The sequence below is a fragment of the Ursus americanus genome, chromosome 9 (genome assembly GCF_024610735.1).
Source record: "Ursus americanus isolate L20-20 chromosome 9, mUrsAme1.1.p, whole genome shotgun sequence".
Lineage (NCBI taxonomy): Eukaryota > Metazoa > Chordata > Mammalia > Carnivora > Ursidae > Ursus > Ursus americanus.
This window is the reverse complement of record NC_142135.1, coordinates 63,217,589-63,242,248: the sequence shown is the minus strand read 5'-3', so window position 1 is coordinate 63,242,248 and position 24,660 is coordinate 63,217,589. Positions and strand designations below refer to the sequence as shown.

Genomic DNA, 24,660 nt, shown 5'->3' with positions numbered 1-24,660 from the left:
GTTTTTACATGTGGCAACCAAACCCAATATTCATATAAAAATTTCTTCAAAGAACATAAAATTTAAATGTTCCCTTTCCCTATATTTTTTAAGTTATTATTTTTTTCCGATTTACCAAATTTGTATTCATAATAAATAGGAAAAAATGCTCAAGGACAGAATAAAAGTAATTTTGAAACACATAAATCACTACACATCTATTAAATTCTTTATTTTTCAAACTTTTTTCTATTAAAGCCCTCATTACAAGGAATGCCTAAAATAAAAGCAGAGCCAAAAATCATAATAAAAGCAAAGCCTAATCTAAACCACACATCATTTTCACAAATACATATATATTGAAGATCATACCTTAAGTCTGCTTGACATTTACAACTCAAGACGCATCTTAATACAGAACATTGTAAAATATATTCAAAGAGTTGTATATCAAAATCAGGCAACCTGAACATTGCAAATTAGAAAATACATTTTTAGGCCACATTAAAATCTGAAGTCATCCTGAATATATTTTCCATGTATTAGTATATGAAAGTCAATGCTAATGAAAACTATAAAAGCACATAAAGGATTCTAATAAAATCTAAACACTTAAGCTTATTTCTCACCGATGAAATTCGCTTTCTTCTAACTTCATTCTCAGCTGACATAAGAAGCAACTCAAGTTCCTTTATTTTTTTTTCCTTATCAGGATCTTCATCAATGAAGGGTGGCTAAAGTAAGTTAAATAAAAGAGAAAGACACACTACTTAAACAATTGTTTTATTATACATAGTAGTGTTCTAATTTTTATCTTCTATGCAACATAAAATCTATTTTCTCCAATAAAGCTTAATACAACTAAATCCCAAATGCTCAATATCAATCTCTCTGGTGTCTAAATATTTTCAATTTAACAGAAAAGATTTGGGAAATTTGTTTTATTATTTTATTTTTTGAAGTAAGCTCTACCCCCAACGTGGGGCTCAAACTCATGACCCCGAGATCAAGTCACATGCTCTATCGACTGAGCCAGCCAGATGCCCCTAGAATTAGGAAATTCAAATGCATTAAAAAAAACTAAAAAAAATAAACAAACAAATGCATTAAAAAACTTACACTGTATCATCTATATTAATTTAGAAATTTATGTCTGGAGTCTGTTTTACTAAATCATATGTATGCACATACTATCCAATTTAAGAAAAATATGTCCATTCACAACCTGAATTCTTTAAGTTGGAGAAATGAAAGGACCACCCTACTGGTGTTGTCAACCACCTTACATTTGTACAGATTATATTTCTCAAACCCATTTATAACCTTTCTCCTTTAGTGTTATAATACTCAGAGTAAATGAAACAGATAGTAGTGTTTTTGTCCTAGTTTTATGAATGAGGAAATACAACTATTAGACTTTCAAATATATGTTTGAAAGTGACTTTCAAATATGTTTCCTTTGTTTTCCTATAAATAAAAAGTTACCTGAATAAATGCAGAAGAAGTCTGAACATGTTCTACACAATTGCCTTCAGGTGATACATACTGATAGCCCGGGATCTAAAAAGTAATTAAAATATTAGTATCATACATATAGCACTATATAAATTTTTAAAATCTGAGGCAAAGCATAAAAACTCTTGACAAAATATCAGCATTAAAAACTCATAAAGTATCTCTGTTAACTTTGAAAATTCATTTATATAATAGTTTCTAATAACTACATCTTGTTCTTAGAATCTACTAATGAAAAGTAACTCATAGGAAAGACCTATCTTCTCCTGGATGAAATACAAGAATTACTTAGCAAATACTTTTCAGCCAATCAGTCTAGTATCTACAATATCCACCAAATTATTTTTTTAATCTGCTGTTAGAAGGACTGCTCTATCTCTGGGAGAAGACAAAGTAATTGTGTTCTTATCTTTCAGACGAAGGGGTTGGTCCATATGAAGCACTCACAAAGACAGAGACTAAAGCAAGTTTTTCAAAATTCATACCTCCTGCTCCTACCACCACCCCATGCCAATCTCTGTGTAAAAAGATATGAAAACAGAGGCTTCTTCTATTATTTGTCTTAGAGAAAGTCAGAATCACTCATGTGCTTTTTAATACTCTGACAACAGAGTAAGAATTATTTTCTTTTTTAAAGCATCTGTAATAAGAATTGCAACTTTAGTGTGCAATGGTGGAAAGACACATGAGAAGATATTTTTAAAAACCTAAAAATATAATAAATATAAATAAGAAATTGTTTATTTTCCATGATGGCCTACCTAAATCACTATCTGATGCAGAATCACCATACATAACTACTAACATAGAACTTAACTTTCACAATACTTGATTTGTATGTTATCACTAAACTTTCAATGAATTAGAACCTTATCTTTCTCAAATTTTGCATTTAAATCTGTGACAGTACTTCATTTTTTTCTTTCAAGTCAAAATTAGAATGATTTTTTTAGTAGTTTAAGTGAGTTGAATTATGAATGCATAAATCTTTCAAGTATTATTAAAAGTATAATAAACAATTCTTAAAGTACAAGAAATATCCTTATTTTCCAATATATTTTGATTGAGACTATTAAATACTCCCTTGACCCCAAATAATTTTTAAAACTATGTTTCTATGAGTTAAAAAAATAAATTTAAATGATAACCTTTCTAAGACAGAAGAATGTTTCAGTTTATGCTGCTGAAATCTAGGACTCTAAAGAAAAATGTAAAGAAACAGACAATAAAAACCTTAAGGTATTTGCGTATCAGCAGAAAACTATACCGTCTTCACATGTTTTCCTATTTGTAAATTAAGAGGTCATTACTTTTTTAAAATGGTTCTTTTAAAATTATGTCCAAAAAATAATGTTTATTTAATGAGGTAAATTCAAATCAAATCTGTGCATACTTACCACAGATTTTTAACACCCAGACAAATTTTATCTTTTGGTAGACACTGTTATTAAGTCCTGACTTAATCTTTACATTTTATGTGACAGGAACCAAGAACTGCTCAACATGAAAAATGGTATGACAGACAGGCAGACAGAAAAATATAAAACAAACCTTATGAAAACTCCTAAACTAATTTCTTGCAGAGAAGAAAATGCACTGTAAGGAAAATAGAGCTTGCCCTATCATGAGCTTGGGGAATCTCTAATGAACCTGTCTAAACAAAGACTAACATCACTTAGTTGGTTACTATGGAGAAAAGCAAAGTTGAGTGCCATCAAAGAACCAAGTTGAGTGCCATCAAAGAACCAATTAATTATCTACCACACCTCCCAAAATGATGAATGGATTTTGACTATTTTCTTCTTAAAACCATTTTATACACACTTACCTCTTAGAGATAAGCACTACTACAATTACACAAAATATTTTTAAAAGGAAACTACAATGGATGTTAAAGCACAGATGACCATAAGCTTTGAATCATAAATGAAGATTCAAAGAATGATAGCATTAGGAAACGTACATACTAAGTTTCTTAACTAGATAATATAAAAATTACATATAAAAGGAAACATTTTAATGAGTTTGTTTCCAAAATATTTATCAATCAAAATAAGTAGAGATAAACTTCCACTAATGGTTTAACAGCTAGTTATGGCAATTTTTTTTTCAGTTTGGAAATTTAAATGTCTATTCCCCTTAATATATGTTGTATCTGTCGTATTAAGAAACCAAACATCCTCCCGTATAACAACTAAAGAAATCTTTTAAATAATAAAGGTATTAAAAATATGTGCCTGAACAGGTATGTAAAACTGATTCTGGGTTTGCAAATGGTCCATAGTCGCACAAGGTTTGTGTTGAAGTTTAGATGAGGATCGTTCTGATTTTATTCCATCTTGTAAGTAGCCCTCCTGTTCCACTTTTCTTCTCATGGTAGAATTCCAGTGATTTTTGATAGAATTATCAGTCCTAAGAAATGAAAGTATATAATTTAAAAAGAAAAAGAGGATTCCACAAATTTAACACTGTATAAAGTGTATAAAGTGCTCAAAAAATTTTTTACAAATAATGATACTAGATACTTTCTCAATTCAAAGATAAACTGTCTGTCAGTCCGACACAGTTCTAAACAGTGGAGATATAGCAGTGATGAGAAAGTCCCTGCTGTCATGAGGCTTACATTCTCATTGAAAGTGTGGCAAAATGGAAGGAGGGAATAGAAAAACAAAAAATTAAATAAGAAAAAAACACATCAGCACAAACTGAATTCAACAATACATAAAAAGATCATATACCATGATCAATTGGGATTTATTCTTAGGATACAAGGATGGTTCAATATCTACAAAATCAATCAACACCATATTATCAAAATAAAGGATAAAAATTATATCATCTCAATAGATGCAGAAAAAGTATTTGATAAAATTCAACATCCATTTATGATAAAAACTCTCAACAAAGTGGGTACGGAGGAAACATATCTCAACATAATAAAGGCCATACATGACAAACCCACAGCTAACATCATACTCTATGGTGAAAAGCTGAAAGCTCTTCCTCTAAGGTCAGGAACAAGACAAGGATGCCCATTCTTGCCACTTTTATTCAACATAGTTTTGGAAGTCCTGGCCACAGCAATCAGACAAGAAAAATAAATAAAAGGCATCCAAATTTGAAAAGAAGTAAAACTGTCACTATTTGCTGATGACATAACTATATATAAAAAAACCCCTAAAGAATCTACCAAAACCATTAGAATAAGTGAATTCAGTGAAGTTGCAGGATACAAAATCAGTATACAGAAATCTGTTGTGTTTCTAATACCCTAATAACAAACTATCAAAAAGAAATTAAGAAAACAATACCATTCACAATTGCATCAAATAGAATATAACACCTAGGAATAAATTTATCAAGGAGGTGAAAGACCTGTACTCTGAAAACTGTAAGACACTGATGAAAGAAACTTAAGACGGCACAAATAAATGGAAAGATATACTATGCTTATAGACTGGAAGAATTATTAAAATGTTCATACTACAAAAAGCAATCTACAGATTCAATACAATCTCTACCAAATACCAATGGTATTTTTCATAGAGCTAGAACAAATAATCCTAAAATTTGTACAGACCCACAAAAGGCCCCGATTAACCAAAGCAATCTTGGGAGAGAAGAACAAAGCTGGAAGTATCACACTCCCAGATTTCAAGCTATACAACAAAATGATAGTAATCGAAACCGTATGGTAATGACACAAAACAGAAACATAGATCAAAGGATTGGAATAGAGTCCAGAAATAAACCCATGCTTATACAGTCAATTAATCTTCAACAAATGAGGCAAGAACATGCAATGAGGAAAAGACAGTCTTATCAATAAATGGTGCTGGGAAAACAGGACAGCTACATGGAAGGATGAAACTGGACCACTTTCTTCTACAATATACAAAAATAAATTCAAAATAGATTAAAGACTTAAATATAAGACTAGAAACCACAAAACTACTCAAAGAAAACACGCAGTTAGGTCTTGGACATTGGTCTAAGCAGTATTTTCCTGACTCTGTCAGATGAGGGCAACAAAAACAAAAAGCACTCTATCAAACTAAAAAGCTTTTACACAGTGAAGAAAACCATCCATAAAACAAAAAGGCAACCTACTGAATGGGAGGAGATATTTGCAAATGATATAACTAACAGGGGGTTAACATCTATATAAAGAACTCCTACAACTCAATATAAAAAAATTTTTTTAAATGGGGAGAGAACATGAAGAGACATTTCTCCAAAGAAGGCATACAAATGGCTAATAGACTTAAAAAGATGCTCACTAATCATCAGGGAAATGCAAATCGAAACCACAATGCCTTATCACCTCATGCAGGTCAGAACGGCTTCTATCAAAAAAGACAAGAAAAAACAAGCGTTGGCAGGGATGTAGAGAAAAAAGAACCCTCATGAACTTTCGGTGGGAATGCAAAAAGTTACAGCCACCATGGAAAACGGTATGAAGTTTCCTCAAAAAATTAAAACTACCGGGGCGCCTGGGTGGCACAGTGGTTAAGCGTCTGCCTTCGGCTCAGGGCGTGATGCCGGCGTTATGGGATCGAGCCCCACATCAGACTCCTCTGCTATGAGCCTGCTTCTTCCTCTCCCACTCCCCCCTGCTTGTGTTCCGTCTCTCGCTGGCTGTCTCTATCCTGTCGAATAAATAAATAAAATCTTAAAAAAAAAAAAAATTAAAACTACCATATGATCCAGTAATTCCATTTCTGGGAATTTATCTAAAAAGAAAACCTCAAAAACGCTAATACAAAGATATATGCACACCCATGTTCACTGCAGCATTATTTACAGCCAAATATGGAACCAACCCAAGTGGCCACTGATAGATGAATAGAAAAAGATGTGGTATATGCATACAATTGAACATTACTCAGCCATAAAAAAGAATGAAATCTTGTCATTTACAACAACATAGATGGACCTAGATGGTATCATGCTAAGTGAAAAAAGTCAGACAAAGATATATACCATAGGATTTCACTTATCTGTGGAATCTAAAAAACAAAACAGAATAGAATGACTCATGGATACCAAGAACAATGTGGTGGTTGCCAGAGGGGAGGGAGGTTGAGGGGTGGGCAAAATAGAGGAAGGAGATTAAAAGTACAAACTCCCAGCTATAAAATAAATAAGACATGGGGATACAATGTACAGCACAGGGAATATAGTTAATAATATGTAATAATTTTGTATGGTAACAGACAGTAGCGAGATTAAGCTTGGTGATCACTTAAAAATTTATATGTTAAATCGCCATGTTGTATACCTAAAAATAATATAGTATTACATATCAAAAACACTTTGATTGGAAAAAAGCAAAGAAAAGCATCAGTGCTATGCAGATCATTAAAGTAGGATAAGAAAAATAAGTAACTAGGGTAATTTGATAGGTGGTGCAGGAAGGCCTCTGTAGGTAACAGTAAGCTAAGACTGAATGGCAACAATGAACCTGCCATACAAGAAGAGAGAAAAAGAGCATTCCAGATAAAGAGAATAGAAAGGGCAAAGGCCTAAAAGCCAGGAACAAACATGGTCAAGAAAAGCAAATCACAAGTTAGAGAATCCCAATATTTTTTCACTAATTAGAATACCTATGTTGGAAAGAGTTCACTGGCTCCCTTTTTACCTAAAGTTCCCTTTATAAAAATGGAAACCTTCCACCCACAGTTAGTTGTAGTATAAATTCCATCCTTCATAAAATATACAAACATTTACTGAGAACTGACTACCTACATAAAATGTTACAGCACTTTATATTAAGGCTAGCTTCAATGGACAGTAAAAAGATATATAAAAGACCTAAAACATGAGAAGTTCCTAAACCTGGTTCAGTAACCTGCATAAAAAAACACAAAGCTTTAACTTCCTTACCTTTATAAAAAAAGATAGCATTGTTTGCTTTGCATATTTCATTAGTATATGAAAATTAAGTATATAGGTAAAAGCATTTTATAAACTATGAAATACCATACAGAGACTACAGAAATAAAAAAACATGCATACCTTCTGAGTGAGGTATGGATTTTCCCAAGGTTGCTGGTCTACTGTACTACAATCAGGAAACATTTGAACCAGTGCAAGGTATAGTATACTTATAGTATACTTATAGTATGCAGGAGCATAACACTTCCCCTGAGGGAAATTCTGTATTTTAGCCACCTGGATATATACACTACTCCCATGATTTGAATCATACCATAATTAAGAACTGAATTTTCTCTAATGAACTTCCGTAGTTTATTTCAGCCAATGTATTTGCTATTCTCTGGTCTTGTGGATAGAATCCAAGATGAAAGAAATCTCTTCAATTTTGATTCCATTCCAACCAGGTTTGTACAAAGAAGGTCTGCCTGACTGGCATTGACATGTAAACAATCTGGGGAGTATATTAACCATTCACGTAATCTAAAGGCCTATCATTTTACTGCACAAATTACTGCTATAAAATATTTCATTAAAAAGTAATTCTATCCCTTACACAAAATTTATTACAAATAGGCCCAAAGGATTGTCTGTCTAAATTTCAATTATAAATAGAAATCATGGGGATACTTGCAAACATATTTAATAGCAACTTAATAAAGATCAAGTTTAAGTACAGGAAAATGTATATATGTTTATATAGGCACCTTCCAGGAAGTAGTTTGGCAATTTCTGCCCAACGATTTCCCAACCGCTTATGTGCTTCATAGATGATCCTGTCCTCCTCTTCTGTCCAGGAAGATTTCTTTACCTCAGGATTCAGATGATTATGCCATCTTTCTCTACACTGCTTGCCTATTCTTCCTTTCAAATGTTTTGCAATTAAAGACCATCTTTTTGGCCCATATTTCTGAACTAATTCAATAACCTAAGAAACAGAAAAACAAAGTTTAAAAAAGCATTATCTTTTTAAAAATAAGTAACTCATGGGGATGTAATGTACAACATGGCGACTATAGTTGACAATACTGTAATGCACATCTGAAAGCTGCTAGAGAGATCTTAAAAATTCTCATCACAGGAAAAAAAAGTTTTTGCACCTATATATGGTGACAGATGTTAACCAGACTCATTGTGATCATTTAGCAATATATACAAATAGCAAGTCATTATGTGGTACACCTGAAACTAATAGTGTTACATGTCAATTATACCTCAATTAAAAAAAGCATTACCTTGACAGAATTTTAAAACATAACTCAAGAATACTATTTTTAATGCATTAAATCCAAACCACAACAACAATTTTACTAGTACTCATTCATCATTTGCCAAGTACAAAAGTACAAACTTATCTAAAATACAAGGTGCTAATTAAAGTGAACTGTAAATTAAATTGTTTTCGTTGAAAATTAATTTAAAATAACAGTAAAGATATTGAGACTTAGAGATTTTCTACTCTTGTATCCTTTAAAAAAAAAAAGCTTCAGCTGAAAGCCAAATAAATCAGTTTGAAAGCAGGAAAGATCTACAAATTTATTTTCTCATTTCTTCCTTTCTCACATTAAAACCTATCACTGGTCATCAGGTAAACCAGATCAGTTCTGAGCCTAGTGAACTTTTTTTTTTTTTTTTTTTTTTTTGGCATGGGAAGAAACATGCTCTAATTCCCCAGCTACATTAACGTTTCTGCCATAAAGAACATGAAATAAAGGGCAATTCCTAGTGGAGGGCAGCAATATTCCTATTCTCCTCAGACTTTAATAACACAAAGAATTACCTTAGTTTTTAAATTATCCAATCCTTTAGAAACACGATGCTCTGGTATCTATCTAATTTTAGGGCTCATTATAGGTCAAGAGGGATGGTTAAGAATGACTTTCTTACACATCATGTTATCAGATAAAATAAAAATAAAAATTAAATTGTTTTTAAAATGTTAACTCAATTTTCAACAAGAAGCTATCCCCTAAATGTTGCTAACTTAAGCTCTAAATAAGATGACTAAGCTGATGGCATTTTTCCTTCTGCAAACCAAACTCTCAGAAAGAAAAAGCTATATATATTTAGACTTGATTTGACTCAATTCAGAAAAACTACATTTCAAGACACTCAACTTTCAATTCTGCTAAAAGCAGCACCCAAAGGACAAAATCAACGTGACTTAAACATATTCTTTGTGACAAAACAATACATTAGGAAGAAAAAAAACCAGTCCACCTACATAGTCAGAATAAAGAATATGAACACGTTACCCTCTGATCTTCTTCTTTAGTCCAGGGACCCTTTATCAGTTCTGGATTTAAAACTTTCTGCCATCGATGCTGGCACTGAAAATCCGAACGATTCTGAAAGAATTAATGATTTTATTATTGAACAATTGTCTTCCAGGAAGCAAGTCAACCTAAACTCAAAAAGAAAGTCTTCAAGAATAATGTATTCAATAACATTCTTTAACCTGGGGGTGCTGGGTGACTCAGTCGGTTAAGCATCTGCCTTCGGCTCAGGTCATAATCCCAGGGTCCTGGGATCAAGCCTCACATTGGGCTCCCTGTTCATCGGGGAGTCTTCTTCTGTTTCTCCCTCTCCCTCTGCCCCTCCCCCTGCTTGTTCTCTCCCTCTCTCTTAAATAAATAAACAAAATCTTTAAAAAAAAAAATAGAAATGTGGGGTTAGGTGGGAAGGTGGATTCAAACAGGCTGGCCATGGGCAAACATGTCAGAAGTGGCTTTTGGAGTCCCTCTGGAATGCCTTCTCCCTTCACCCCTCTTTTGGGCTCTTATCCTGGACTCACTCACTAGAGATCTCTCCCAGCTCCTCACGTAGCCCTGAGGCTGAATGCCATTACCTGCGTGCACTCTCCCTCTGTGCTCTGTCTCAAAAAAATAAAATCTTAAAAAAAATTCTTTAAACTGTAATATTTATTGGGGCACCTCTGTGGCTCAGTCAAGTTAAGCATCTACCCTTGGCTCAGGTAGTGGTCTCAGAGTGCTGGGATCAGCCCCTGTCCTAGGGCTCCCTGCTCAGCAAGGAGCCTGCTTTTCCCTCTCCCTCTGGCCCTCTCTCCAACTCGTGCCTGCTCTCACTCTCAAATTAAAAAAAAAAAAACACACACACAAAAAAAAAACCCACCTTAAACTGTAATATTTACCTTACATGCCTGTGTCTCGATTCCTTTTTAAATTAAAGCCTTTGGCAGAGCTTAGACTACATATATTATTTTAATTTATAAGTATGTATCCTTACAGTGTGCCTTATAACATTGCAAGATGCAAAGCTATTTAACACAGATACTGTCATAAAGAAATGTAGCTAAGATTGAGGAATAAAAGGGAGTAAACAGAAAACTAAACAAAGCAGACATGTGAACTCAAATAGCATAGCAATCTAAATTCATATAATACACCAGTACTTAATCTAACTTTATACAATTTAAAAACCCCTAAAGGCAGTCCTAGACCACTGCACAGTATTTATAGGATTTTTATAAATGATGACCTCCAAGTTATCAAGAAAAAACTAAATACATCTATATGAAAGATGTGCATTACATATCAGTTAAATTATTTAAGTGTTGAAGCTTAAAAGGAAAATGAATTTACCAGGATAAGAAAACCTAATGATAGAAACATCTCAAATTCCAAAAATCATTAACAAATGAAGCCTTAGTCAATTCATGACCTAGTAACTCTTACATATAATAATAATATATAATAATAACAAAACACTTAACTTCATGACTGATTCAGAGTTTACAAAAATATTAGTTCATATACAGGATTATGGATAATGCTGTATACCAATGGCTGTCTCTGTGCCTGATGGACTTCAAATTATGTTTATTTAAGCTGATTTTCTTCATTTATGGCTTCTAAACATCAACACTGATCCATTTTAAGGCTTTCATTTTCTTCAAAATAATCAGGCAGTTCCTGTATGTCCTTGTAGCATTTCTCTGTTCCCTTCATTTGCGACTAGATCATTGAAGTTAAACTGAGAAAGCTAATATAAATAACTTTTCTAATTTAGCTTCCATTTATTGAATACCTGCTAAATGTCAGGAAATGTGCCAAAATCCTATATATGTTATTTCTAATTCTCACAATAATACTACAAAAACAGTACTATTACTTACATGTTATAGATAAGGAAGCTGAAAATCAAAGAGATTAAGTAATTTTTCTAAGACCAAACAGCTAATAGAGCTGACAGTTGAATATAATTTAGACTGAATCCAAACCTTATGCTCTTTCCATTATCTGGTCTCAATTTTCAGGTTATGTCGAAAAGCATCATAACAATATAGAAAGAGCATAGGTAACCTGGTTTCTGAAACCCATCAGAGTCAAAACAGAAATTCAAATATGAATATTTTGTCTTGCTACCTTTAATGTAGTAAGGAACAAAAGAACATACACAAAAACACTTTGTAAATTATAAAATTACATACTAATGAATAGTATGTGAATAGTATGATGAACAATTAAGTATAATTCCTTTAAAAATCAATAACACCTTAAAATGCAAACATTAGATGACAAACTTTTCAAAAGATCTTTTTCTGATTTTATTGATCAGCTGCCAAAAGATATCAATGTATTTAACTCCTTTCAAATGTTTTTAACATTTATCAACAAATATTTATAAAACCCTAACTAAACTTAGCATCATTTTCATTTTAGATTAGTAATCTTTTTAGGCCCCTGTATAAACTAATTATTAGAAAATCAGACTTTCTGACCTTTGGCCACTACAGAAAGATCAGAACAACAGAGATGTTTTTTAGAACAGAAACCTAAGTCTAAAGTAACGAAGACACATTTTTGAAAAACAACAAATTTAATCCAATGACCTTTATCATCTATGTTAGAAATATAATAGTTCACTTACTTGAAGATGACTAGCAATTAGAGTCCAATCATCAGTTCCATGTTGTTCAACCAACTTCTTTAACTTATCATCCTATTAAAACAGGAATGAAAATTAGAAAGCTTTCTTCCCCCACCTATTCCTCTATTCCTAAATATAAATAACTCTCCAATTCTTTCATGTCATATCTGACAGCCATCTGTAGAAGGACCAGCCACTATAATACAAGCTCTCCCATTTACTCTACTGTTTCTGTCAGTCTCAACATCACACCGCTATTCACACCTCTGGGTGGAAGAAAAATATGTGCACATTAGTTGATGAATAACTTTTCTCATGTTTTGCTTTTCAATATCTTTATTAAATATTCTTATTAACAAGTAAATGCAAGTATGAAGTTAGTAAACCTTATCACATAATTACCTCATCTCTTGTCCATTTTACTCTGTTCCAGAGTTTTTTCAATCCTTTTTGTTGCGGTACTTCATAATCATGATCAGCATACTGAAGGTCATCATCCTCATCCTCACTAAAAAAAAAAAAACAAAAACCCCACAATTGTGAAATCAAGAATTTTATGTAAATTTGTGAATTCAATCTTTGAAACTGTGTACAGGTATGACTGAAGAAGCCACTCAGACTAACAGACATACATCCAATTAGATTATTCAAAATACAAAAAATTAAGAGTCATACAATTGAGAATAGCTATCATTCTTATTGACACCAGAGAAATGATATGCCACCAGGGGTCAAGTGATAACCTCTATGTCATGCTAAAGAGTTTGACTTTTATTCTTTATTTGACCTTTATCCTAAAGAGTTAAAGGATTTTAACTAAGGGAAAGACAAATATCTCGTGTTTCAGAAAAATCACTGGCAGGAATGTGGAGAAATGTAGGAAGGAAGATCAATTACTAATCTTTTACAATAACCCAAGTAAGAAATTATTAGAGCCTGACAATGTTAACGGTAAAATACAAAACACAGTCACATCCAGTTAAAAGAAACAATGGAAGAAATGATTCATCAGCATTACCAACAACAACAAAATTATAATATGTAAAAATAATCTGAATATAAAAGATCAAGGTAAACAATGAAACACTATTGTAAGATACATTAGACTTGAACAAATGGAAAAACATTCAGACCCCATTCATTCCTGGATAGGAAAACAATATTACAGATGTTCATTCTCCCTAAATTTATTCATAATTTTTTAATTTTTTTTAAAGTAGGTTCCACACCCAATGTGGAGTCCAATGCAGAATTCAAACTCATGTCCGTGGGATCAAGACCTGAGCTGAGATCAAGAGTGGAACACTTAACTGACTGAGCCACCCACGTGCCCCTAATTCATAAATTTAATGAATAAAAATACCATTAGATTTTCAGAGGGAGGGGAGACTGGGTGGCTCAGTCAGTTAAGCATCTGCCTTCGGCTCAGGTCATGATCCAGGGTCCTGGTATCCAGCCCAGCATCGGGCTCCCTGATCAGCAGGGAGCCTGCTTTGCCCTCTCCCTCTGCCTGCCACTACCCCTGCTTGTGTGCTCTTCCTCTCTCCCCGCCTCTCTGTCAAATAAATAAATAAAATTAAAAAAAAAAAAAAAGATTTTCAGGGTGACTTAGATATGCTGATTCTATAGTTCATATGGAAAAATAAACAATTAGGACTACCCAGTATGAAAACATACTGTAGAGAAACAAAACAGAATAGTACTGGCATATGAACAGATACACAGGTCAATGGATGAGAACAGAACATTCAGAAAAAAAAAATCAGGGGCACCTGGGTGGCACAGCGGTTGAGCGTCTGCCTTTGGCTCAGGGCATGATCCCGGCGTTATGGGATCGAGCCCCACGTCGGGCTCCTCCGCTAGGAGCCTGCTTCTTCCTCTCCCCCTCCCCCTGCTTGTGTTCCCTCTCTCGCTGGCTGTCTCTATCTCTGTCGAATAAATAAATAAAATCTTTAAAAAAAAAAAAAAAAAGAAAGAAAAAAAATCAAACCCAAATGGGAATGTGGCAAATTGTAACAGTAACATACTAAATCAGTGGGGTAAAAAAGGACTTTTCAATAAATGGTAAGACACAGGGTAGCTATTTTTAAAAATAAAGCTTGAGTCCTACTTTAAAATAAAAAACTTCAGATAAAGCAACTATTTTACATTTTAAAAACTGAAACTGTAATAGTACTATTTAAAAAATAGGACAGAATTCCATCTTTCTATATCCTTAAAGTAGAAGAGATCTAAATGTAACAAAAATCAAAAAACCATAAAAGAATAAACCAACTAAGGTAATAATAGTGGCAAAGGAAAGAAGCATGTTGAAACAGAGATATTAAAAAGGTAGAGGGGCGCCTGGGTGGTGCAGTCGTTAAGCTTCTGCCTTCAGCTCACGGCGTGATCCCGGTGCTCTGGGATCGAGCCCCACATCAGGCTCCTCCGCTAGGAGCCTGCTTCTTCCTCTCCCACTCCCCCTGCTTGTGTTCCCTCTCTCGCTGGCTGTCTCTCTGTCAAATAAATAAAATCTTTAAAATAAATAAATAAATAAATAAATAAATAAATAAATAAATAAATAATAAAAAGGTAGAAACAAGAGGATTTTGCAAGGAATCAAAGATGCCTCCAAAACTTCTGACTTTGGGAGCATAAACAGAGCTATCTGCTGAGATAAAGAATAGAAGGAAAAACAGACCTTTGAGAGGGAGGAGAGAATGGGGAGAGTAGGCAGTTTTGGACTAGCTTGTTTCAAGGCACTTGAGAAATATACAAGTGAATATATCTTGAACAGCACTGTCCGATAGAAATATAACACAGCCACATATGTAATTTCCTGGTAGCCACATTTAAAAAATAGAAACAGGTCAAAATAATGTTAATTATTTAACCCAATATATTAAAAAATTACCACTTCAACACATACTCAACATAATCATATACTAGTTTACTTTCCTTTTTTACTTACTAAAGTCTTCAAAATCTAGTGTGTATTTTATAGTTAGAGTACATTGCAATTCAGACTAACCACATTTCAAGAGCTCAGTAGCAACATGTGGGGATGGGCTATTCTATTGGGCAGAACAGACCTTGGAAGATAAGAGGGCTAGGGTAGACACACAGTTTTGGCAATCACCAGCATACAGAAAACAATTAAAGCCATGAGAACATGAAGTCTCAGAGAAGAGGGCAGGTCTTTATGATAAACTGAATTAGAGGATTTTGAGTAGTTAAAGGACTGAATACAGTCATGAGCATCTGAAAATAAAAAGAGCTAATATTTATTTAAACTTTCTAAGTACCAGACATTAGGTAGTCTCTGAAATTTCTGTCTTAAAACCCCACAACAACCCCAAGAGGGAAATATTACTATTCCCACTTTACAGAAAAGGGAGACTTTGACTTAGAAAAGTAACTTCTTGCCTACAATTATGCCAAATGTAGCATGACTGAACTCCAAAATTCACTATTTAACCAGTATACTACCACATACTAGAAAAATAGGGAAGAGGATATCAAGAAGCTGGAAGATATCAAAGACAAACCTGAAGTACATTTTGAAATCAGAACAAGGTTCTAGTTATAACTTAACTACTTACTTTGCATCCATGGACATATTAACCTCTTAGGGCTTTAGTTTCCCTGTTTGCGAAATAAGGGTAATAAGTGTAATACCACCCACTTTATAGTGTTTAAGGATAAAATTAAATGAAAAAACATATAAAACACCTCATACAGCACATGGCACAGAAGGGTAGCTCAATATTGGTATTACGTGCATAGGCTGACTGCCCAACAATATTCAAGATTATTTCTGCTTTACTAGATTCAACTCTTTTCCAAAAATCCACTCTGATTTCAAACAGCTAAAGTTTGATGATTTAACTTTAATGTAATATATTTAAGAACATGTGGGTAGTTCCCAATATCTACATATAGTTTAATTATTACAAAACTGAAACATGAAGGCCCAGATTTAATATGTACTGTCTATAGATCCTTTGCAGGAACTTCTGATTTCCCTTGATTTGTCAATCCTATAGGACCAATTATTACTTTTTTTTTAAGAAGGCTCCATGCCCAATATGGGAGTTGAACTCGTAACCCTGAGATCAAGAGTCACATGTTCTACCAACTGAGCAAGCCTGGCCCCCCCCGCACCCGCCACAGGACCAAAGTTCTTCATATCTAACCAAGCAACACACTAAGATCCCCAACTCTCCTACCTATATCTCCTTCAGCTCAATGCATTTCAACACTCCAATGCTCTCTCCCTAAAGCCAGTATCTATTTGTAACAATAATCTGCCAGTCCTATGCTTGTTTTGTTGAACTAATCTGAAAATACACAAGTTTAAATAAAGAAATACCTGTTATTTGCTGCCATCTTCAGCTATCAGAAATATCCACCTGATTAGCCAAGATTAAATAGTTAAAATGGAGATGGTTCAGGATCCAATGACTTAATAAATTTCTAAGAAGGCTACCAAATCAGAAAAAATACCATATTGAGGCTTTCTGTTCAACTTGTATGTGCTCGTGGCATCTACCTTTCCTTTTTAATGCTTATCACATATGCCAACCTTCCCAAACAAGTAGTAAGTTCAGGAATGCAAAGACCATATCTGGTACATTCACCTATCGGCACCAAGCACAGTACCTGTAATATTTGTAAAATTAATGATCAGTGAATGATCTTCTTCCTTACTCTTTTACCTCCTCCAAGTACTCTGTATTCCAAAATTACCTCACCCTCTTCCAACCCAATGAAAACTTCCACCTCCCTCAATATAGCTGATCTCAAGTGGGTATGAGAGAGAAAACGTTTTTTTAACAGATGAAAATACCTCTAGAAGGGAGGCATTCCCATTTATTAAAAAGGACTTTCAAAATCCAAATGCACCTCCAAATGGTAGAATTTTAAGAAGCATAACCTGCTGAAACAAACAAAATATTCAGTGCAGAACGGGTTCTTTGGGGTGTCTACTAATATTGCTTAACCTTTCCTAGAACTGTCCCCAGCAACATTACCACTTCCTGCCATCCCAAACAGCCCTCAGTTGTGCTTTTCACAGGCTCCCCTCTTTCTCCCTCCCCTCAGATCCCAACAGCTTTCAAATAGCATATTTGAGACGGCTTTTAAAAATTAGGTTATTTCTAGATCAAAACAATGTTTAATTTGGGGACTTGACTATATAAATCTTGAGTGTTCAAAAAAAAATCTACATCACATCTAATCTGTACAAAATTCACTGTAGGTTCTTATCAAATTATTTTAAAAGTTAAGGACATGAATCCAAAGATGTTACTTTGGTCAAAAGACTAGTTTCCAAGGAGTAATTTTCCTGAAAACTTGTTCAACTTTAAAATTCGGCCTTATTTTTTAACCACATGCTTGATTTGTGAGAAATTTCTATTTCTACATGAGGTTTCATTCTCTGTTTTGCATCAGCATGGTCATCAGTTTCAGAGAGTTATACACCCCAGTCAATGTTCAGGAAGCTGGGTTTTTTGAGTGGGTGAGTATGAGGGAAGATTAAAGTAGAATTCTTAGAATCAGCTCTCCACCACTGGGACTTTCCTGGAGTCTATCCACCTAGCTACTTCTTAGTTTTAGCATACTTGGTTAAGTAATTGTTGAAAGAATGATGTAACTTTTAAATAAGTGTGACAGAATAAGATCCTAGAAAATTATCAATATCATTATCTACAATAGAAAGATGCCTGAGAATGTGTACAATTTGCTAAGAAGAAAGAGAAGGGATAAAACCCCACAGATAATCTCACCAATATTCCACTTTCACCACCAAAACAAATCTGTTCTATTTTTCTGCCTTTTAATATCATCTTTTAGCATTTTTATATTATAGCAATGATGATAATATATAATAACTAAATAAATCAGCTCCTTACTACATAAATAAGTCATTTTTAGCCTACGATGACTGATCTAGAAGACAGCAAAAATAGGTGAGATTATTTCTCCAGTCACAAAGCAAAAATAGAAAAGGAATTTGGTTTCTGAATCTTCATCCAGGACTTGGTAACCAGAATTACTCTGCCAGTTTTATTTTTTAAGTCAAAGAAAATATTTATTCTATAACTGCCTAATATATAAACTAAGCACTACATTCAAATGAAAAGTGTTTTTTTAGATTATGAATGAACAAAGTGATTAGGGTGATTATGAAACAGCAAAATGAAGCGCGTACACACACACACACACACACACACACACACACACACACTATGACTCATTAGGCCAGGAAAATGGTTAAGAGAAACTTTACACTGGGTGTAAGTTAATAGGATGGTACAGTCATAACTTACCCTGTGAAATAATACACAAACTATTCATACTTGACTATATTAAGATAAAACATTTAGGGAGAAGTTCAATTTTAAAGGATATTAATTATTCCACCTAAAAAGAGTAAAATGAGTTATTGAAAGGAAGAATCTGAGAATTTTTTAGGATTTGCTTTTATTTGAAAAGAATCACTGTTTCAAAATTAAAGAAATATCAATAGTTCTATCAAATTTGCTCTAATAAAATCACTTCAACTTGATCGTATTTTAAGGCACAAACTGCATCAAATCTGAAATTTTTATCAAAATCCAAAATTACACCTTTATTTTAAACTGTCTTGACAAGAGTAATTGTACATTTTTTTTTAAGTCCAATTGAATTCAAGGTATGAAAATTTACCAGGTTGATTTAAAAAAGTGAAATCAGGCCACCCGGTGGTTAATATTATGTACTGCATACATGAATATTTTATTTCCAAACCTGGACTGCAAACTAGCATCATCATGGTAAGACAAATTTGACTTCATTTGACCAGTATTAATAGCAATACTGAAAGAAATTCTACGTACCTACTAATAAAAATAATGACTGAACTTTTCTATTTTATTCCATTAGTGTGTATATTTTTAAATGAGCAAAGATGATTACAAAGGGGTTCAAAACAGGATATATATTAAATCTAGAAGTTACCTTGCAGATCCTAAAATCCAAATCCCTAGATTAACAGACTTAAAAACTGGGATATAGAGTTTACTGGCTTTTCTAAAACAATATTGCTAGTTAATGACAAAGCTAATTAAAAAATGAGTTCTCATTTTCAGTATTCTTTCACCCATAACACTCATTTTGCTGGAAATAACACAGTAAAATTGCTTCCCATACACAAACATAACCCACTGAAAAACATTTTCCAACGCAAAAGCTGCTTTTACCTTTCTAGTTTAGTGCAGTCACCAGTCTCCAAGTGTAAATACCTGAATCTGTTACTACTTAAATAGGTCTGCTAGCTTCTAAATGACATTTTTAAATTTTTATTTTTAAGGGTAGATCTAGCTTTTAAAAACTAAAATTAATTACTCAATACATAAATATGCTTAAAAATCAAATACATGTTAATAACATATACCAATTTTGGTATTGCCTGTAAATTATATCATTAAAACCCCCCAGTGAGATCTAAAACTATTTAAAGTCACAACACTAAATGAGCCTTTTCCTTTATGTAAATCTAGATCAGAGATACTACAGCTATCTTAAACAAAAATCAAAAGAGCCAACATCCTCCAGTTGTTTCAACCTGAGGTAACAGTTTTTTAACTTTTTTTTCCATATCATACAGAAAAAAGTATATTACAGGATTTATGCCCATAGTCTTATGCAAAACTTGTATGCAGCAAACTATAGTAGTTTTCACTCAAATACTTAGTTGTATAGCAGAGATCTTAAATTGACTAAATTATTTCCTTTCTCAACTATAAATTAGGTTCATATTTATTAAGACATTTAGCCAAGAGGCATGTGACCAGACTTTGTCCAATAATTTCTTCTTCAAAACATTTCACATTCTATTATCTTCTAAGATAAATAAGACATATTTCATATACAAGAAATATAATTTAGAGCATGAAGCACATTTTAAGTATAGAAATACCCTAAGAAATACACCATTTAGAGATGATAATTTCTCACCACATCCTCTACCTCTATACTCCCATAGGGAGCATAGCTTCACCCCACCACATTTAAATACTCCGGCCTTATGACTTTTTAAATTATTCTATAATATACCTTAATTCATACAGCTGACAAGGAACAAAAGTGAACAGTAAAATTAGATTTCAATGCTCATAGTATTGTGAATAAAAGAAAGTAACGTACACAGGCAAATTAGTCATTAAATCACTTCTCCTTTCTTAGTCTATTATTATGAAACATACCAAAACTATGAAATGAACAGACAAAATCAATTAGAAGACACGGTTCTGACATTCAAGCATCCATGTCTAACCATAACAAAATGATGGTAGCATTAGCTAAGACACTCTTTCAAATAAGATTAACATCAGTACTGATAGGTAGATAATGCCACACAATGAATATAAACAAACTTCTGTTTTTGAGTTGACATAGTCACCCGTCACTTTGCTTAATGAAGTTATTTTATTTTAAAAATTTTGTATATTTAAAACTCCACAAGAAAAGACCTAAACCAGTACCTCAGTAATTATAACTATAGGAGTTTCTAATATCTATCTTTTCTGAAGATTAGGAAGTTAATTAGAGCAGTGATTCTCACCTGGGTGATTCTGTCCCGCCTCAACCACATTTGGTAATGTCTGGAAACATTTGATTGTCACAACTCAGGGAAATGATGTTACTGGCATCTACTGGACAGAGGCCAGGGATGCTGTTGAACATACTACAAAGCATAGGGCAGCCCCCAACTACAAAGAATTATCTAATCCAATATATCAGTAATGACAAGGTTGAAAACCCTGTTCTAGAGAGCTGGGTTTATGTGAGTGTATGTGTATATTTGTTCCACTTGAAGAGTTTACCTACACTGTAGATGCCACAAAACAAGTCTCAAAAGGACTTATTTTATGCTGATTTCTGCAAAAATACCTTACAGATGATTAATAATAAAGCAACAAATATTGTGTGCAGTTATTGCCAATTTTTAACAGAAATCAGCAAAGAATGAATCCTAGTACTAAATTTCAACTTAGGAAATACATCTCTAGTTAAGGCTTTGAGCCTGTGAACCTAGATAAACAAAACCACTTGGAAATCCTGCCAAACAGATTTTCAGGTTTATTTAATACTACTGACAAAAGACAACCTCGTTTTTTGTCATCTAAGTGGTTACTACGTACAATTTAGGTGTAGCTACTATAGTAACGTATAAATAAAAATTAGATGAGTAAATTCTTCCTAGCAAGTTTTCCAACAAAAATTATGCCCTACCTCTCTGGGCAACACTTAGTTACAGACAGAGCCAAACACGGGCACTAAAAATATCAGTGAATCAAACAGTGTTTTAAGAACAAGCTACTGGTAGTAACAGTGTAACAACTTCCCAGCAGAAGATACTGAAAATATATACATAAAGCTGTGAACATGGGAATGGTAATTACAGAAAACATCAAAAAGGTCCTCTCTCCTCAGCTATTCCTCAAAGGGCTTTCCATACCTGTCAAGGTAGCAAAGATGGCAGAGGGGCCCCAGAGCAGGTTTATCAGAGTTCCTACTTTAACTGATACAATAATTCAGAAAAAAAGGAATCTCTCTGAACACTATTTTCAAGTCGTCCGGGCTGCACATGAGCACTATTACGTGCGTAGGGTACTCCCTGAAAGCGCAGACTTACCTGGCAAGAAACTCCGACCAAGAAGTGGCCGTGAGAGACTGAAGTTTGGACGTGCGTTGTGGGGAGGATCAACTCCTTAGAGCAATCTGGGCATTTGTTACTCACTTTCTGCGCCTTAAACACAGTGGTCCCCCACTCTCCACACGTCACGGCTGCGATCGGGCCAGCCGGGCTGAAAAGGCTGTGGGGCAGCGGGAAGGAAAACCTCTACCCCAGCTGGGTAGGGCCTGATGGGGAAGCATTGGGAAAGCGAAAAGAATCTGAGCCGAGACACTGCCAACAGGCCTGAGTGAAAGGGATGTCACCCACCTGCGCGACCTCTTCGCCATCCTTCAAGTACCGCATAGGCGCGGGCTGGGCGGGGACGCAGTTCAGCCTCCTCCAGCCTCAAGCGAACGCTCCTTGTCCCCGACCCTCCAGCCGCTTCCCTCGCTCCCTCTCCGAGCGACCGAGAGTGGAACGCACGTCCCCGGCAGGGCAGGACGGAGGGGCGGACCGCGACCCGCCCCCGGCCCGCAGTGCCCCTCCTAGCCCCGGCCCGGCCCGGTCAGGGATGCCCCCAACATGTCAGCAGGCGCGCTCCCGCACTCCGCCGGCCCCTCCCGCCGCCTCTCAGTCTCTACGCAGTGGTCCCAGCTCAGCTCCGCGGCGGGCGTCGACCCCCGCCCTCACCCCGCAGCGAGCAGCTCTGCAGGGCTCGCAGCCTCCTGCAGGGTTTTGTCCGCACCGCCGAATCTCGCGCCCAGCCTCCCTCAAGAGCCGCCGTTTGAATCTGCGCACGCGGCCCCGAACCTCATTGGCTGTAGCGGCCGCACGCGGGGGGACGGGGGCGGGGCGGGGAGAGCGCGCGCGACTGAGGGCGGGGCTGGGGAGCTGGAAGTCGGGACTGGAACTCGCGGGAGTCGGGGAAGGAGCTGGGAGTCAGGGGGTGGGGCCGCAGGGCGGGCTCGCGGGTCTTGCCTTGACAGGACCCGGAGCGCGCCGAGCGCCGCACCGCGCAGGGCTTGCTGGGAAAGCGAGTTCCGGCGCTCGCCTAGAGGCGGGTCCGGAAGCTGCGGCGCGAGTCCAAACTTCCCGGGGTTCGCGGACACGGTCCTTGGGGGTTGGGCGGCTTCGCCAAGGCACGTCGCTGCAGCCTCCTTTCGGCCACAGCTCCTCCGCGCCTTACTCCTCGTGTGTATCCCGCCTCATTAGTTAGGAGGCGCGGTCTTCCGACTTGAGACAAATCTAACCATAAAATTTGCGCGGCCGTTATTGTTTAAGCAAAAATGTAAGCTATTTTTTGCCCAGGCATCAGAGCTACTGGAGTAGCGAAGACTGTGGTAGGAAACCGAATATCAAGAATGAGCAGGAGTGACAGGTGAAAAATGTTTTTAGCTGGAGTGCTTGGCACAGAAAAAGGAAATAAGCCAAGTCTGCTTTCGGTCTTCGCCGTGCTTAATCCCTTAGTTCGCTCTACGGGAAATAATTGAACCCCAATCCAGGAGAACAATGCAGGAAGACAGGGACAGACTGGCAATTTTGCCCAGATAAATCAGTATGGTAGTATAGAAGGTGACCTTCCTTCGCAGGAGAGACGGGAGGCGGGGAGAATTTGCACGGAAGGAGCTTCCAGCAGTTGTAACTACTCTAGAAGTTTCGAGTGTAAAACTAGGAACTGCTGGGCTCAAATAACATTAAAGTAGATTACAGTAACTATTAGAAATGGTAAAGGATCCAAATTTGCAAGGTAACATGCTCCACTGCATAGAGCACTAAGCCACATTTTAATATGACAAACTTACATGTTGCTATTTTGAAATTTTACGCATCAGTTTTTGCAAATCAGAGATGCAGGTGCAAATGTGAATTGAAGAGGAGCTTGCATGCGCTACTTTCAAAACTTAAAACGCCTTTTTATAGTTCCTTTTTCTCAAGATCTGGGTTCTGGGAAGGTAAAACACCTTTTATATCATTCCTTATTGTGCTGCTCATTCACTTTTTTTTTAACCTAATTGAGAAAGTAATGTCATTTGAAAACTGATTTTTTATTTACTCCTGGGTCATACATTAGTCAGCTTATTTATATTCTAACAGGAAAAAGCAGAGTTTCTCCTATATATTAGGCTTCTTATACAGAATACTTTTTTAGAGCTTGAAGGCAGGTATTTTAGATTTTGACCGTAAACTAAATACCCCTCATTTTAGAGACAGAGAAAAACGTAATTCCTCAGAAAGGCCACATTGCAAATTCATTTAAATCACTCATTAAAAAAAAAAGTGTGCAATGAAAGTGGTTCATAGTCATTTGAATACACACTCGAATGTAATTGAGAGCTGGGCTTTTTTTTTTTTTTTAGTGAAAAATCTTTATTCAGAGTATTATAAAGAGCTTTCAAAACAACTATGAGGGGGGCGGAAAGCAATGAAAAAATGGGCAAAAGATTAGAGCAGATACTTCACCAAAAAAGATAGACAAATGGCAAATAAGCCACATGAAAAGACGCTCCACATCATTGATCATTAGAGAAATGCAAATCAAAACCGCAGTGAGATACTACCACACAGCTATTAGGATGAGGTGGGGAGGAAAGACTGACTATACAAGTGTTGGTAAAGGTGGAGATGCTGAGCAAATACAACTTTCATGCATTGCTGGTAGAAATGCAAATGGAACCGACACTTTGGAAAATAAATGT

At 35.4% G+C, this 24,660-nt stretch overlaps 1 protein-coding gene across 3 annotated transcripts in view; it reads right to left on the bottom strand.

The window, feature by feature from the left end:
* Window positions 1–22,733, bottom strand: part of MYBL1 (MYB proto-oncogene like 1) — a 38,415-nt gene extending 15,682 nt beyond the window's left edge. For all 3 annotated transcript variants that reach the window (XM_045788999.2, XM_045789000.2, XM_087864854.1), the window contains exons 1-8: window positions 22,292–22,733; window positions 12,724–12,829; window positions 12,322–12,393; window positions 9,687–9,779; window positions 8,139–8,359; window positions 3,732–3,906; window positions 1,465–1,539; window positions 609–713 (exon numbers count right to left, since the gene is read on the bottom strand). In XM_045788999.2, coding sequence (XP_045644955.1) covers window positions 609–713; window positions 1,465–1,539; window positions 3,732–3,906; window positions 8,139–8,359; window positions 9,687–9,779; window positions 12,322–12,393; window positions 12,724–12,829; window positions 22,292–22,311 — 867 coding nt within the window. In that variant the 5' untranslated portion in view covers window positions 22,312–22,733. The remainder of the gene's footprint in view (window positions 1–608; window positions 714–1,464; window positions 1,540–3,731; window positions 3,907–8,138; window positions 8,360–9,686; window positions 9,780–12,321; window positions 12,394–12,723; window positions 12,830–22,291) is intronic.
* Window positions 22,734–24,660: the final 1,927 nt, after the last annotated feature.